This window comes from Antechinus flavipes, chromosome 5, assembly GCF_016432865.1.
Source record: "Antechinus flavipes isolate AdamAnt ecotype Samford, QLD, Australia chromosome 5, AdamAnt_v2, whole genome shotgun sequence".
In the NCBI taxonomy this organism is placed as follows: domain Eukaryota; kingdom Metazoa; phylum Chordata; class Mammalia; order Dasyuromorphia; family Dasyuridae; genus Antechinus; species Antechinus flavipes.
The window spans coordinates 242,001,114-242,015,421 of NC_067402.1; the positions used below are offsets into that span (position 1 = coordinate 242,001,114).

The window sequence follows — 14,308 nt, forward strand, 5'->3', positions numbered from 1 at the left end:
TTTGTATTTTTTTGGATTTCATTTTATACTGTGTTACTCTGTATTTTATTTTATTATAGTTGTTGTTTTATTGCTAAGACAGATAAGACATGTCTCATCATTTCAATAATGTAAGTCTTTTCTACATATGCCTGTATTAAATTTATTTTGCATTTTTAAAAAATTTTATTTTATTATTGTTGTTGTTTTATTGGTAAGACAGATAAGACATGTCTCATTTCAATAATGTGGGCCTTGCCTACATATGCCTTATATCTTTACCAATTAAGTCTTATGCTCATTAAAGCTGAGATTATAATTTACTCCTGCAGTAATATCCAAGATGGCAAGTATTGTTGTTTTTACTATTGTTTCTTAAATTTTATTAAGTAATCTTCTTTTGCTGTTCAGTAAGCCATTTCCAAAGTTAAGGAAATGAATTAATAAGGAATTAAAAAATTAAAAGAAATGTGACTTTTAAAAAGTAATTTTTAAAAATGTTACTACATTAAAAATTTAAATTTTAATATAAAAAGAAATGCTTAAAATATATTTTAACGTTTTTTGTGAAAGGAAGGGAACTTTAAATATATCAAATTTCAGTTTATCACACATGGAAAAAAACAATGCTAAATCTCTTAGGGAATAAAATAAAGGAACAGTATTATTCACAGTTCTAATTTTTAAACAAGCCAATCTAATTGACCTCATGTATATCTCACCTATGACAGAAGAATTGCTTCGGTTCATGGAAAACTGATTTCTTGGTTTTGTCTAATATCAAAACTAATGAATGTGCTCTGTATTTTCCACTTTGTGTTTTAGACATGTGTATGTGTAAACAGTGTTTAACGTTGTCACTCTAGGGATTTGGCATAACACCTTCAGACTTGTAGGCTTTTGTTTCAATAACAGGTAACTTTAATTCTGCAATTATTGTTTCTACTTTATGTGCAGATCCCAAACACAACCTTTTTACAGATTCCTCTTACCAAGAGAATCAATGAATATCAATGGATGGAGGGCAAAGTGTAAGTCAAGAAACACAAAAATGTTTTTATGTAGATATAAAGAAAAGCACAATTAACTGAGATGACACACCTGAGTACTCTTTAAAAGCAAATGTAGGATCACATTACTGAGTTGTGATAAAAGTCTAAAAAACAATATTTTGTGGTATCTTATTACTTATCTACACACACACAAAATGTCATGATCTTCTTCCCAAATGCAGCCAGGTGATGAAAGTTCAGATCTTTTATTGTTTCCAATATAGCCCGGTTAGCTTAGAGGCCTATCTCTCTGCTTGGTTCCAAGAGCTCTCTCCAAATGTCTTTAAATCCAAAGGTCTGGTCCTTCAGCCTCTGCCTCCGCTTTCTTCAGCCTCCAGCCAGCTCCAACTCTTCATGTCATTCCGGTGAAATCTCGACTTGTAGCGTCTTCCTCTCTCAAGAACTCTCCGACTGGCCCATTGGCCTATTTATGCTCCTTCCAGAGAGAGGGATTATGGGTAGTTCTACTTAGTACCTTGTTTCAGGTTCTGCCCAAAACATCTTCTTGTAAGATTAGATCAACTCTAATTACTTAGCAGTTAGTAAGGATTCCAACACACACACACACACACACACACACACACACACACACACACACACACACACACATATCTCTACCTCTCCCCCCAAAAAAGTACAGTACTTAGAAAATGAGCTTATATCCTAAATAAAAGCAATACACCAAAAAAAGAAAAAGCATTTTTTACAATATCTGATGGTATTTTGACAATGATGACAAACATAACTTTGTACAGAATATTATCTAAGGGCTGAATTGTAAATTAATCTAGATATTCAATCAACAGATCCCTTTATCCCTCTAGTGAAGTCCATAAGAGTCCTCAGAATAATGATTTTTAAAAAATGCATAAAATGCATTAGATCAAAAGAGGAAACCAACTACGTTGAAATGAGGAAGTATTTTCCTCCACCCATAGCATGGATCTCCTAAAATTGACAACAGACCTTTTAAGGAGGTCTAAATAAGTCTCTCAATTCCTGGGGTTGGTCCCTGGTTTAGTATCTAGGATGGGAGGGAAAGATAAAGAAGTTAATAAGCTATTTCTCTTTTCTTTGTAAAACATTCAAAATATGCTAGACTCGCATAATTGAGACATTTGAAAAAATATCCCAGTTAAGATTCCAGTAACAATCAAAAAATACTGTATTAGAATATGTTTAGTTCTTAAAGAATGAGAAATAGTAATCTATGTAGTAAGAGCAAAATGTGAATAGGAATTTGACCTATCCTATACTTCAATCTTTTCCATTGGTCTTATATATGTGAATTGTTATGGTTAGAAAAAAATGATTATAATTCCCTCTATAAAATACCATGATTCAATTATCTTCAGTAATCTCTCAGCGAAGATATTTTTCTATTGATTCACTATCTCTCATTTATTTATTAAGCAATCACTATGTGTAAAATAGTTATGTGCATTAAAGATACAAAGATGAATACGACTTTGATTCAAAGAAGGCTAAAATAGCTTATATTTATAAAGGATTTTAAGATTTGCAAAATTCTTTTCATGTATTCCCTCACTTCACAACAGTATGAAGTGGGTGCTTTTAACCCCATTTTACATATGAGCAAATTAAAACTCAAAGACATCAAGTAATTTGTCCATGGTCACACTCCGAGTAAGTCTGAATTTGACTAGATCATATCTTGACTGCAGATTCAATAGTATTCACTATACCAAGCTAGTTTTAAGAAAGAAGTTCTTTCCTCCAATTTGGTATAAATACATAAATAACTGTAACAAAAAATACAATAATTTGCATTTAGATAGTATATGAGATTATTACTATACAAAAATGGAACTAAGGAAAGAGGAAGCCAAGGTGAATAACACACCTTAATAACCTTACCTTGAACTCATTATTTGCTTAATGTTTTTACATTTACCGATTAGATAAACATTATTTAAGTTCTTATAATTTTATAAATACTGAAATTCATAAATTTCTATTGTATTTAGTTTTATTGGATCATCCTATTCCAATGCCAATACAGATAAACTACCCTACTTAATATCTGAGGAGGAAAATAGTATTCTATACTATTCAACAAGAATATTCTCATTCACTAGCTGCAATTATAGATACATAAATATGTACCATGATCTCCATCATCTTTTACTGTCTTTTACTATAAGATGCAAAATATTAATATCTACAACTATGTTACTGTGTAGAAAGGAAAGCATACTTTTGAGAATATACAGCACCCACAGCAAATAGTTATTGTATTATCCTTTATAGTTTAAAAAAAATTTTTTTATATGATATACATTTTCTTGTTTGCTCTGAACCTTTTGAGAATGGTAATTTAGGCTTAACTGCATCCTTCTAAGAGAAAGAACATATAAGTAGACAGAACACAAAAATTGGAATCAAGAAATCCAGCCTCAAATATCTGTGTGAGTCTGAGTAAGTCACAAACTTTGAGCCTTACTTTCTTCATACATAAAATGGGAAACATTACAGCATCTACTTAACAATACTGCTACATCCAATAAGAGTGAATATAAAGCCATCTGCAAAATACAACTGTTGTTGTTCTTGTTGTTTTCCCAAATGACAAACAGGTGAGACAATCATGTATAATTCCTATAACCTCTAAAAGCAAATCTGGCTGCTTTGTTAGAAAATACAATGTATTTGGAAAGGATCTAAGTTCAAAAATTGTAACTGGATCTATCACATCATTTCTTTGGCCCTCAGACTCCCTACCAGAAAAAAATGAATCATTATATTTTGCAACAATGATTTTTTAAAAGATGGTATTTACAACAATTTAAACGTTCTATACAGCACCTTAAAATATTAATTGATTCTTACTAAGTTTTATTATTAGCTCTGTTTTTTCAGGGATGAAACTAGGACTACAAGAAGATAAATGACTTACATACAATCATAAAGCCAGGACATTCCCCACACCTCAAAAGTCCCATATATAAATCTGAACAAGTCCCATCAGGTTCCCATATGAGAGCTAGAGGCAGGAATGAACCTAGTTGAAATCAGTACTGAAAATAAATATAAAGATACTTTTATACTTTATGATGCATGTTTTTCTAGCATTCTATTTGCCATTTAATTTAACTAGTTCTGAGAGAGCAAGGTTGAAATCTCCCACAATTATAATTTTACTATTTCTTCTTGCAACTCTCAACTTCTCCTTTAGGAATTTAGATGCTATATTACTTTGTACATATATGTTTAATATTGATATTGCTTCATTATCTATGGAACCCTTTAGCAAGATATAGCTTCCTTCCATATATCGCTTAATTAGATCAATTTTTGCTTTTGCTTAATCTGAAATCAGGATCTACTCCTGCTTTTTTTACTTCACCTGAAACATAATAGATTCTGCTCCAGCCTTTTACCTTTACTCTGTAAGTATCACTATGCTTCAAATGTGTTTCTTCTTTTAATCCAGTCTGCTAATCACTTACACTTTACAAAAGAGTTCACCTACTACTAATTCTGTATTCATTTCCTTTCTTTCCCTCAATTATAAGAGATTTTCTTAGCCTCTTCCTGAGATGTTATTTCCTTCATTTTACCTTCACTTTCCTTTTTTTTTTTCTGTAACCATCCCCTTTCCACCTTTAGTTTCTTTTTTATATTATAACAGTAAAATCAGATTATACATGTACTCTTTATGTATACCCATAATAAATACAGTTCTCAAGAGTTCTTTTCTTTTTACCTTTTTGTGCTTCTTTCCAGTCCTATATTTGGAGGTTAAATTTTTTTGTTTAGCTCTGCTCTTTTCATCAAAAATAAATTGAACTCACCAGTTTCATTGACCAGTTTCATTCTTCTTCCCTGAAAGAAAATGCTCAGTTTAACAGGGTAATTTATTCTTGGCTGTAATCCAAGTTCCTTTGTCATTTGGAATATCAGATTCCAGGTCCTTCGTTCCTTTAAAGTGGAAGCTGCTAGATCCTGTGAAATCTTTTGGCTCCTTTGTATTTGAATTGTTTCTATCTGGCTGCTTCTAATAGCTTTTCCTTGGTCCAATAGTTCTGAAATTTAGCCACAATATTCCTTGGGGTTTTAATTTTGGGGTCTCTTTCTGGAGGTGTTGGGTGAATTCTTTCAATGGTCATTTTATCTTCTGATTCTGTGACATCCAGACAGTTCTCTTTGATGATTTCCCAAAAAATAGTGTATAGGATTTCAGGGAGTCCAATAATCCTTAGATTGTCTCCCCTAGATCTATTTTCCAGGTCGGTTGTTTTCCCAATAAGGTATTTTTTTTCTACTTTTTTTTTTGTTTGTTTTGTTTTGCTTAACTGATTCTTTTTGTCTCATTAAGTCATTCATTTCCAATTGTTTAGTTCTGAATTTTAGTGAATTATTTTCTTCATTTACTTTTTTTAAACTGCTTTTTGTACTTGTCCAGTTGAAGTTTTAAATGAGTTGTTTTATTCTATGGAATTTTTTTCCATTTCACAAATTCTGTTTTTTAAGGAGTTATTTTCTTTTTGTTTCACAAATTCTGTTTTTCTGGAAGTTGTTTTCTTTTTCCATTTTATCAAATCTATCTTTTAATGAGTTATATGCCTTTTCCAAACACTCTTGAAAAGTTTTCATTTTCTTTCCCCATTTTTTCTTCTAGCTCTCCTTTAAGAGCCTTTTTAAATTTCTTCTAGAAGAGTCTTCTAGAAGAGTCTTTTGGGGCTTCATCTGAAGACAATCTGCCTTCAGTCTCCTAAGGGATTAAAATCTGTTCTTCTCTTTCACCAAAAAAGCTGTCTGTGGTCAGAGTTCTCTTTATTTTTTTACTCATTTTTTTTTAAAAGTTAAGGTATGCTTTTGGTACAGGGGAGGTTTTCCAAGCTTCCTCTACAAGCAGCAGCCTCCTCTATAAGCGACCAGGGTTGCTGAATCAGTGCTAACTCACTCCCTAGTGCTGGATGGGCATGGCCGGGTTCCATGAGATTCTGGCGTTATGGGATTCACTATTTATTTTTTGTCTTTGTGTTGGATGGTTTACAACTTCTCTGCTGACCTCCTGGCTTGCAACCAGGGCAGAGTGGCCAATACTTCTGTAGATTTTTACAGATTTCTGTAGATTCTCCAGTAAGGAGTCTGCACCACTCTGTGGAGTCCTCACCACCCTGGGACTCTGTGCTCTCTAAGCTGGTATCTGTGCTCAGCTGCTTGCATTTAACTGCCTCCCTCCCATTTCCAATTGAAACAGACCTTTTTTGGAGATCTTCGAAATTATCTTCTGCTGAGAATTTGCTGCACTCCCAATATTTGTGGATTCTGCTGGGTCAGAGTAATTCAGAGGCTGGATTTGCTAATTAATTAGTCTGAGGATTGTAGGAGAAGGTCAGAAAGAAAGGTATGTCCTCTGCCACCTTGGCTTCACCCCCGGAAGCAGTGCATGTTTTTAAAACTCCTTATTTTAATACGCTTACATATTTTCCTATGCTTTCTTATTGATCAAAAATGACCAAAATATATCCATTAGATTTAAAGAGTATCTTAGGTTTTCAGGAATATAATTAATAACTATATAGTCTAATTTGGTTTATAGCACTATATAAAGATTCCTAGGTTGAGTAACAGGAAAATTCCAACTTCTCAACTTTATAAAGGAGCATTCTATATTCTAAAGAGATGAAACCTAAAGGAAGCTATGTCTAAAGTTCAATTGTTACACCAGAAACAACAAAAAAAAATTTATTTTGAGTAATTTTGACAAGTTTTAAGAAGTTGTCTCATAATGAAAGAATTAATTGTGAGGACAGATAGGATTTAAATAGATAGAAGCATAGTTTAGGTTGAGATAACAGTATAACTAAAGGCAACACCCTGGAAATGAGTGAGGTTGGAGAGCAATGATTAAACTAGCTAGAGGACAGGACTGGGACTTAATGATATTGTCAAGGGAGAGCCACTGGAAGAGTGTGAGCAGGAAAGTAACAAAACAAAATTGGTCCCATTTGTCCACACATTTTTATGAGTAACTTCAAAAACAGGGTTGGTAGCATTAAATTAAATGAAAATATGACAGATTAAGAAAAATAAAAAAAAACCCTAGAAGGGAAAGTAAATCTGTTGGATAACAGCAAGCAGAAGACCTTTGACAGGCAAAAATGTTGGCCATTCTATTAAGAAAACAATGAATTGAAATAAATGTGATTTTGTAAATGGGAGCAAAGGGGAACAAAAATCAACTTTATAAATATAAAATGGATGAGATATAATCTAGAGGAAAGGGTATAGGTTATTGTGTGCACTAAATAGCAAGTGTCATAGGGTACCCCAAAATATTAATTCAATCTTAAATTTTCTTTAAAAAATCATGATGTTTGGGTTAGAGAAATAAAAACTACTCTGTATTCTTACTGCTTAGACATTTGGAATATTATGCAATTCTCTGTGGTGAAATTAAGTAAGTTAGAGAATATCCACAAGATGATGACCAGGACTTGGACATTACATTCTATAAGTAACATTTGAAAAACCTAGGAGGTTCCTTCTAGTTCCAACTAGGAGTTAGAAACTAAAAAGTGGAAAGGGCTAAAATTTTGCAAAAAATAAGCTGCCATGTCTTTAAGCAAAAGATAGATTGTTATTTGTCAAAGCTTATATAAAAGAAATTTGTGTTCAGATATGATTTACACTAGATAATCTCAAACAGGCCTTTATACCTCTAAGACTCTATGTTACTTTTTTAAAAGTAAAAGTAACAATGCTGAAAATCAGAGTAGAGAGGACTAAACTCTAGGAGAATGACAGACAATTGTACTTAAGACAATGAGATGCTGGTGAATCCATGAGAAAGAGAACTTTTAAAAACTGCACAGACAAATTTTGTTTAACTAAATAGATGAAAACAAAGGGAAAAAAACATTGTTTCAAGGTATTTATAGCTTGGGCAACTGACAAAATGGCACTTCCATTGATGGAAATATGGAGTACTAAACTAGGGATTTGGTAGAAAGATGGAGAATGGGTTCAATGGTTTAGTTTAAGTTAAAATGAGAATATTGACAAATAGAAGGGTGCTATAGGCAGCCAGCTTGTTGCTGACAGGTGGAAATTAAAACTGTAGTTTTGAGATCTAATATAATGGATACCATATAGGATTATTTATTAAGGGAAAGAACAGAGAAAGTAAATGTAGGGAGCCAATGATTGGACCCTTTGAGAAAACTCACAAGTAAGTACTGAGAGGGAAAAAAAAAGGATGAAGGAAAATAATCAAGGAGATAAGACATAAGCATTTTTTTAAAAGTATGCCTATTTATACCTAAAGCTATCATTTTTTCCCCACAAGCCAGCTAGTTATGGTAAAGAAGAAGAAAAACAACAAAAATTGTAGAAAACTTTGAGTAATGAAGATTATTGCTTATGTTTGTTCCAACAAATATATGAAAATGAAATATCAAGTTATTAAATTTATATCTATATCTCAAATAAAAACTTAACCCTATCAATGGAGAACTAGCCCTGCTTGCATTAGACACATTCCTCTATATAAAAAGAATAGGATTTGAAATATAATACTTAGAACAATTTTGTTGACAAAAGAAGGCAACCCAATATTTTAAGCATTCAACCATTTTCAAATATTAAAAGAGAACAGCTTTTAAGAAAAGCACCAAAATTCAAAGTATATACAAAGAAAAAGCTAATAACAATTCAGAGCTCAAAAAGCATATTTTAAAATATACTTTAAGTTTATAAATTACAAGAAAATATTTTGAGTTAGTTACAAGATGTTCAACAGTTTTAGCCACAATTACCAATGGTAATCCATCATTTCATAGCAAGCATTCCTATTTCTAATCAGAAAATATGTGCTTCTGGACCATTATATAATTTTTTATAGACTTACAAAACCAAAAACCAAAACAAAATTTGTCTTTAATCAAAATTACATAAAAATGTTAATTTAATTAAGAGTTATAGCAAACTTTTTTTAATAGCTTTTTATTGACAAAACATATGCATAGGTAATTTTTCAACATTGACCCTTTCAAAAACTTCTGTTCCAACTTTTCTCCTCCTTCCCTCCACTCCCTCCCCTAGATGGTAGGTAGTTCCATACATATTAAATAGGTTAAAGTATATGTTAAATATAATATAGGTATACATATTTATACAGTTGTCTTGCTATATAAGAAAAATCGGATTTAGAAAAAAGGTAAAAATAATCTGGGAAGAAAAAACAAAAATGCAAACAAACAATAACAGAAATGAGTGTAAATATTATGTTGTGGTCCACACTCATTTCCCAGTGTATAGCTGATTCCCTGAGTATAGCTGATTCTGTTCATTACTGATAACTGGAACTGATTTGGAACTGATCCTCATACAGCATTGTTCCTGCTTCTGGTCATTTCACTTAGTATCAGTTCATGTAAGTCTCTCCAAACCTCTCTGTATTCATCCTGCTGGTCATTTCTTACAGAACAATAATATCCCATAATATTCATATACCACAATTTACTTAGCTATTCTCCAATTGATGGGCATCCATTCAATTTGCAGTTTCTGGCCACTACAAAAAGGGCTGCCACAAGCATTTTTGCACATACAAGTCCCTTTCCCTTCTTTACTATCTCTTTGGGATATAAGCCCACTAGTAACCCTGCTGGATCAAAGGGTATGCACAGTTTCACAACTTTTTGAGTACAGTTGCAAATTGCTCTCCAGAATGTTTGGCTCTGTCGACAACTCCACCAACAATGTATCAGTGTCCCATTTTCCTCACATCCCCTCCAACATTTGTCATTATCTTTTCCTGTCATCTTAATCAATCTGAGAGGTATATAGTAGTATCTCAGAGTTGTCTTAATTTGCATTTCTCTGATCAATAATGATTTGGAACACCTTTTCAATATGGGTAGAAATAGTTTCAATTTCATCATCTGAAAATTGTTCATATTCTTTGATCATTTATCAATTGGAGAATGGCTTGGTTTTTTACAAATTTGAGTCAATTCTGTATATGAAGCCTTTATCAGAACCTTTAACTGTGAAGATGTTTTCCCAGTTTATTGCTTCCCTTCTAATCTTGTCTGCATTATAGTTTTGTTTGTACAAAAGCTTTTTAACTTGATGTAATCAAAAATATCTATTTTGTGATCAATAATGACCTCTAGTTCTTCTTTGGTCACAAATTCCTTCCTCCTCCACAGATCTGAGAGGTAAACTATCCTATGTTCTTCTAATTTATTTGTAATCTCATTCTTTGTGTCTAGATCATGAACCCAGTTTGACCTTATCTTTGTATATGGTGTTGTGGGTCAATGCCTACTTTCTGCCATACTAGTTTCCAATTTTCCCAGCAATTTTTGTCAAATAATGCATTCTTATACCAAAAGTTGGGATCTTTAACTCTGTCAAACACTAGATTACTATAGTCATTGACAATTTTGTCCTGTGAACCTAACCTATTCCATTGATCAACTAGTCTATTTCTTAGCCAATACCGAATGGTTTTGGTAACTGCTGCTGCTTTATAACATAATTTTAGATCAGGTACAGCAAGGCTACCTTCATTTGATTTTTTTTCATTAATTCCCTTTAAATTCTTGATCTTTTGTTCTTCCAGATGAATTTTGTTGTTATTTTTTCTAGGTCATTAAAATAGTTTCTTAGAAGTCTGAGTGGCATAGCATGGCATACCACTAAATAAATAGTTTAGTTTAGGTAGTATTGTCATCTTTATTATAGTCACTCTACAGTAAAAATTTTTCCAATTGTTTAGATCTGACTTTATTTGTGTGAAAAATGTTTTGTAGTTTTGCTCATATAGTTCCTGACTTTCTGTTGGCAAATAGATTGCCAGATATTTTATATTATCAATAGTCATTTTAAATGGAATTTCTCTTTGAATCACTTGCTGTTGCTAAATCCTGCAAATTTGCTAAAGTTATAGATTATGTCTAATAGCTTTTTATAACTTGGGGTTCTCTAAGTATACCATCATATCATCTTCAAAGAGTGATAATTTGGTTTCCTCATTACCTACGGTTTAGCAAACTTTTAAAATGTAAAAGTTTTTTTAAAAAAGTGCTCCTGATCATAACAAGAAAGCCCTTGTGACACTGTGAAACTGTGGCCACTCCCAGGAAAGCCTAGAATGTCTCTTGTAGGATAAAAGCTCCTGTTCCTACAATACATTTTAAAATGGGAAGTATCCATCAAGCAATGGTGTTTTTACCTTTAGTTTTAAAAGTTTAGTTTTTTTTTTTAGTATCTTTAGTTTTGAAAAAAAGCACAAATGGAGAAAGAAAACATGATAGCCCTTGAAGACAATAAACAAGAGCAGAAACTATGAAACTATATCTTTACATTTCCCACTCTAAACATGCTCAAATCCTATGATTTCATAACTTCTGTTAGAAAACTCCCACTACCACTTCAGAGTAACAACCATTCTATAACATACCATCTTAGAAAGCTGGGAGATAGAAAAGTTATGTGACCTGTCTGAGGCACAAAGTAAGCACATATTACTGGCTAAAACTGAAGTGAGGTCTTCATATCCCCAAAGCTGACATTGAATGAACTACCAGATGATGTCTCTCTACAGATAATTAACTTCTCAAATGTCTATTCAATTATTCTTCTATAAAATCATAAAGTAATCATTATAATACCAAAAACTTCACTTCTCTTTTGTCCATAATATTGATTTTGAAAAATACATCAAAAAATTCTAAACAAATGAAAAACTAATTTTTCATTATAATATAGTGAGGCAGAAATTACAGAGTGTCATTTTAAAAAAAAGAAAATAAATGGAAACAAAGCGTGATTTTGAGTGATTATCAAGAGTTGACTAGAATTCAAAATTTACTTATTATTTAGATATGTAGCAGATTCTGGATACTAACTCTACATATATAAAACTTTAAAGAGCAAGAGTATCAGCTTCTCTACATAGTGGAAGCGGTTAATATATATTAAAGTGAATGCTTCTGAGTTAAAAGACTGTCAGCTTTATAAAACTGGCCAAAAGGCACACTAGTTATTTATGTCAAGGAAAAGAAAGAAGGAAAGATAAAAATTAAAAACAAAATTCACAGAATTCACTTATATTAAAAGTACTATTTCTGAAAGAGAAAGCAAAAAAATAAAAAAAGTAAAGATGGAAAAAATATAAAAACTGCATATTACTGTTTAATAATTAGCAGCTCTCACCCTGACTATGAGCACTTCCTGGACTCAGGGATGGCTGAAGCAAATCTTTGGTTGGAGTTAAGTAGGTTTCTTTTCCCTGTCGCTGATTCATCTTCGCTGAAGCCAGAAGATGTGAATCATCACTATTTGTTACCAAAGCTAGAGGAAAAGAAGAAAATCATTGTTTATCAAAGCTAGAGGAAAAGCAGATAACTTTACAGCAGCATGTTAGTTCCTGTGGTATATAGTCCCTCCCCATTTCCTGGTTACTTGTTTTTTTAATTTCTCTTAAAGATTCACATTGTCATTTTTGGTTTAATATTCTTGAGAGTTTTGACTTGAGGCAGCTAGATAATACAAGTGAATAGAGTTCTGGCACTGGAGTCAGGAGGGCCTGAGTTCAAATTTGACCTCAGTTACCTAAGCCTTCCTAGTTGTGTGATCCTGGTCAACTCCTTTAACCCCAGTTGTCTTATACAAATACACACACACACACACACACACACACACACACACACACACACACACACACACAAAATCAAAAAATAAAAATACCATCTTAAAAAAAGATTGACTATTTAAAAATTAACCAATTACAACACTATAAATGGTTTAGGAGGACAGGAGGGAGGATGTACAAACAATGTTATTTTAATTGACCAAAGGATATTCAAAAGCTCATCTTAACAAAATTGAGAATGGATATTGAGTTTGAATAAAGAATTTCAAAGCACTGTTAAAGTAATAAATATTTAACATTCCATAGAAAAATCACATGACAAGTTGGTGATAGACAGTAGTTCGAAGAAATAGATTAATAAATATCACATTTCTAAAAATATAAAATAGAGAAATGAATCAATTTTTATATTTTACCATTATAGGGGATAAGAGGCAACAAAAATCCTAGGATAATTTTACTTAGATAAGTGTTAACTCTTATTTAACTGAAAAATCCAGTTATGAGGAGTATCCCATTCTCTAACTACAATGAGAAACTGAGACGTTACTGAATATTTCTCCTTCTGATAACCCCAAAGAGGGCCAGATAGTGTAGAAGGTAGCGCACAGGGCCTCGCTATTCAGAAAAGATCAGAAATCCTATTCTTTAATTACTTCTACTACCTCACCCCTTGTAGAACTTGCCTAGTTATAAGGGAGAAAACAGGCACTAAAATATTCTCTGAATATAACCACATAATTATACAGTAAACAAAATGTCAGACATCAACATTTTGTTGTCTAATTTATTTATTGCAATTTCAGTTTTGTCATTATGTCAACTTTGTACCTGAACTAATAAAATATTAATTAATCATTAAACATTTATTAAGCGCCTGCTAAGGGCCAGAAATACAGAATGAGGTAGAAGTCAGTTCCTGTCTTCAAGGAACTTATAATCAAATGAGAGAGAGAAAAGGCAAATGCAGGGTAGACTGGAAAAATAGGAAGGGGGCTAAGTTATAAAGGGCTTTGATAGACACAGAAAGAACAGAGACTAAAGTATGATGGTCTCTACTGGTTTCCACTAAATATGGAAGTGAACTTCAAAGTAAAATAGAAACCACACAGGGAAATTTAACTGTAATCAAAGTTATAATATATGTATAACGTGGACCCTATTTTGAGACTAATGAAAGCCCAAAGCAATGCATAAGTCTAAAAGCCTGATTAAGTATAATATCACCCCTTAATTTAAGTGGAATCGAAGGGGAAAAAAAAAAAAAAAAAGATTTTAGATGATCTTCATAGGCCAGCAGTGTAGAAGGCTGAAACTCCAAAAAAGATATGGTTGAATCAGACAATAGAGCACTTAAGGCTAATTACCTATTTGATGTGAGACAATACCTCTATATACATATTTAGATGAGATGATGATGTGATGGCTCTCCTCATCATTGGAGTTTGCTGAATGTTGAGTGTTGAGATAATCTTAGGCAAGGATTGGAGGGGGAGAGAGGAGAAGCCAAAGTCACTTGGCTGCAGCAAGAGAGGAGAGAGGATGGAGACTGTGGACTCCAGGATCCAGGATACATCTTTGGAAAGCTGCATGGCAGCTTGCCTGCTTCCTTCACTTCTCCCCCTAAAGACCAAGGACTTTG

The 14,308-nt window shown here is 32.5% G+C and overlaps 1 protein-coding gene across 5 annotated transcripts in view; it reads right to left on the minus strand.

Annotated features, from left to right (window-relative positions):
• Positions 1 to 14,308, minus strand: part of OSBPL8 (oxysterol binding protein like 8) — a 224,415-nt gene that overhangs the window by 121,933 nt on the left and 88,174 nt on the right. For all 5 annotated transcript variants that reach the window (XM_052001513.1, XM_052001514.1, XM_052001511.1 and 2 more), the window contains one exon: positions 12,228 to 12,365. In XM_052001513.1, the coding sequence (XP_051857473.1) occupies positions 12,228 to 12,365 (138 nt within the window). The remainder of the gene's footprint in view (positions 1 to 12,227; positions 12,366 to 14,308) is intronic.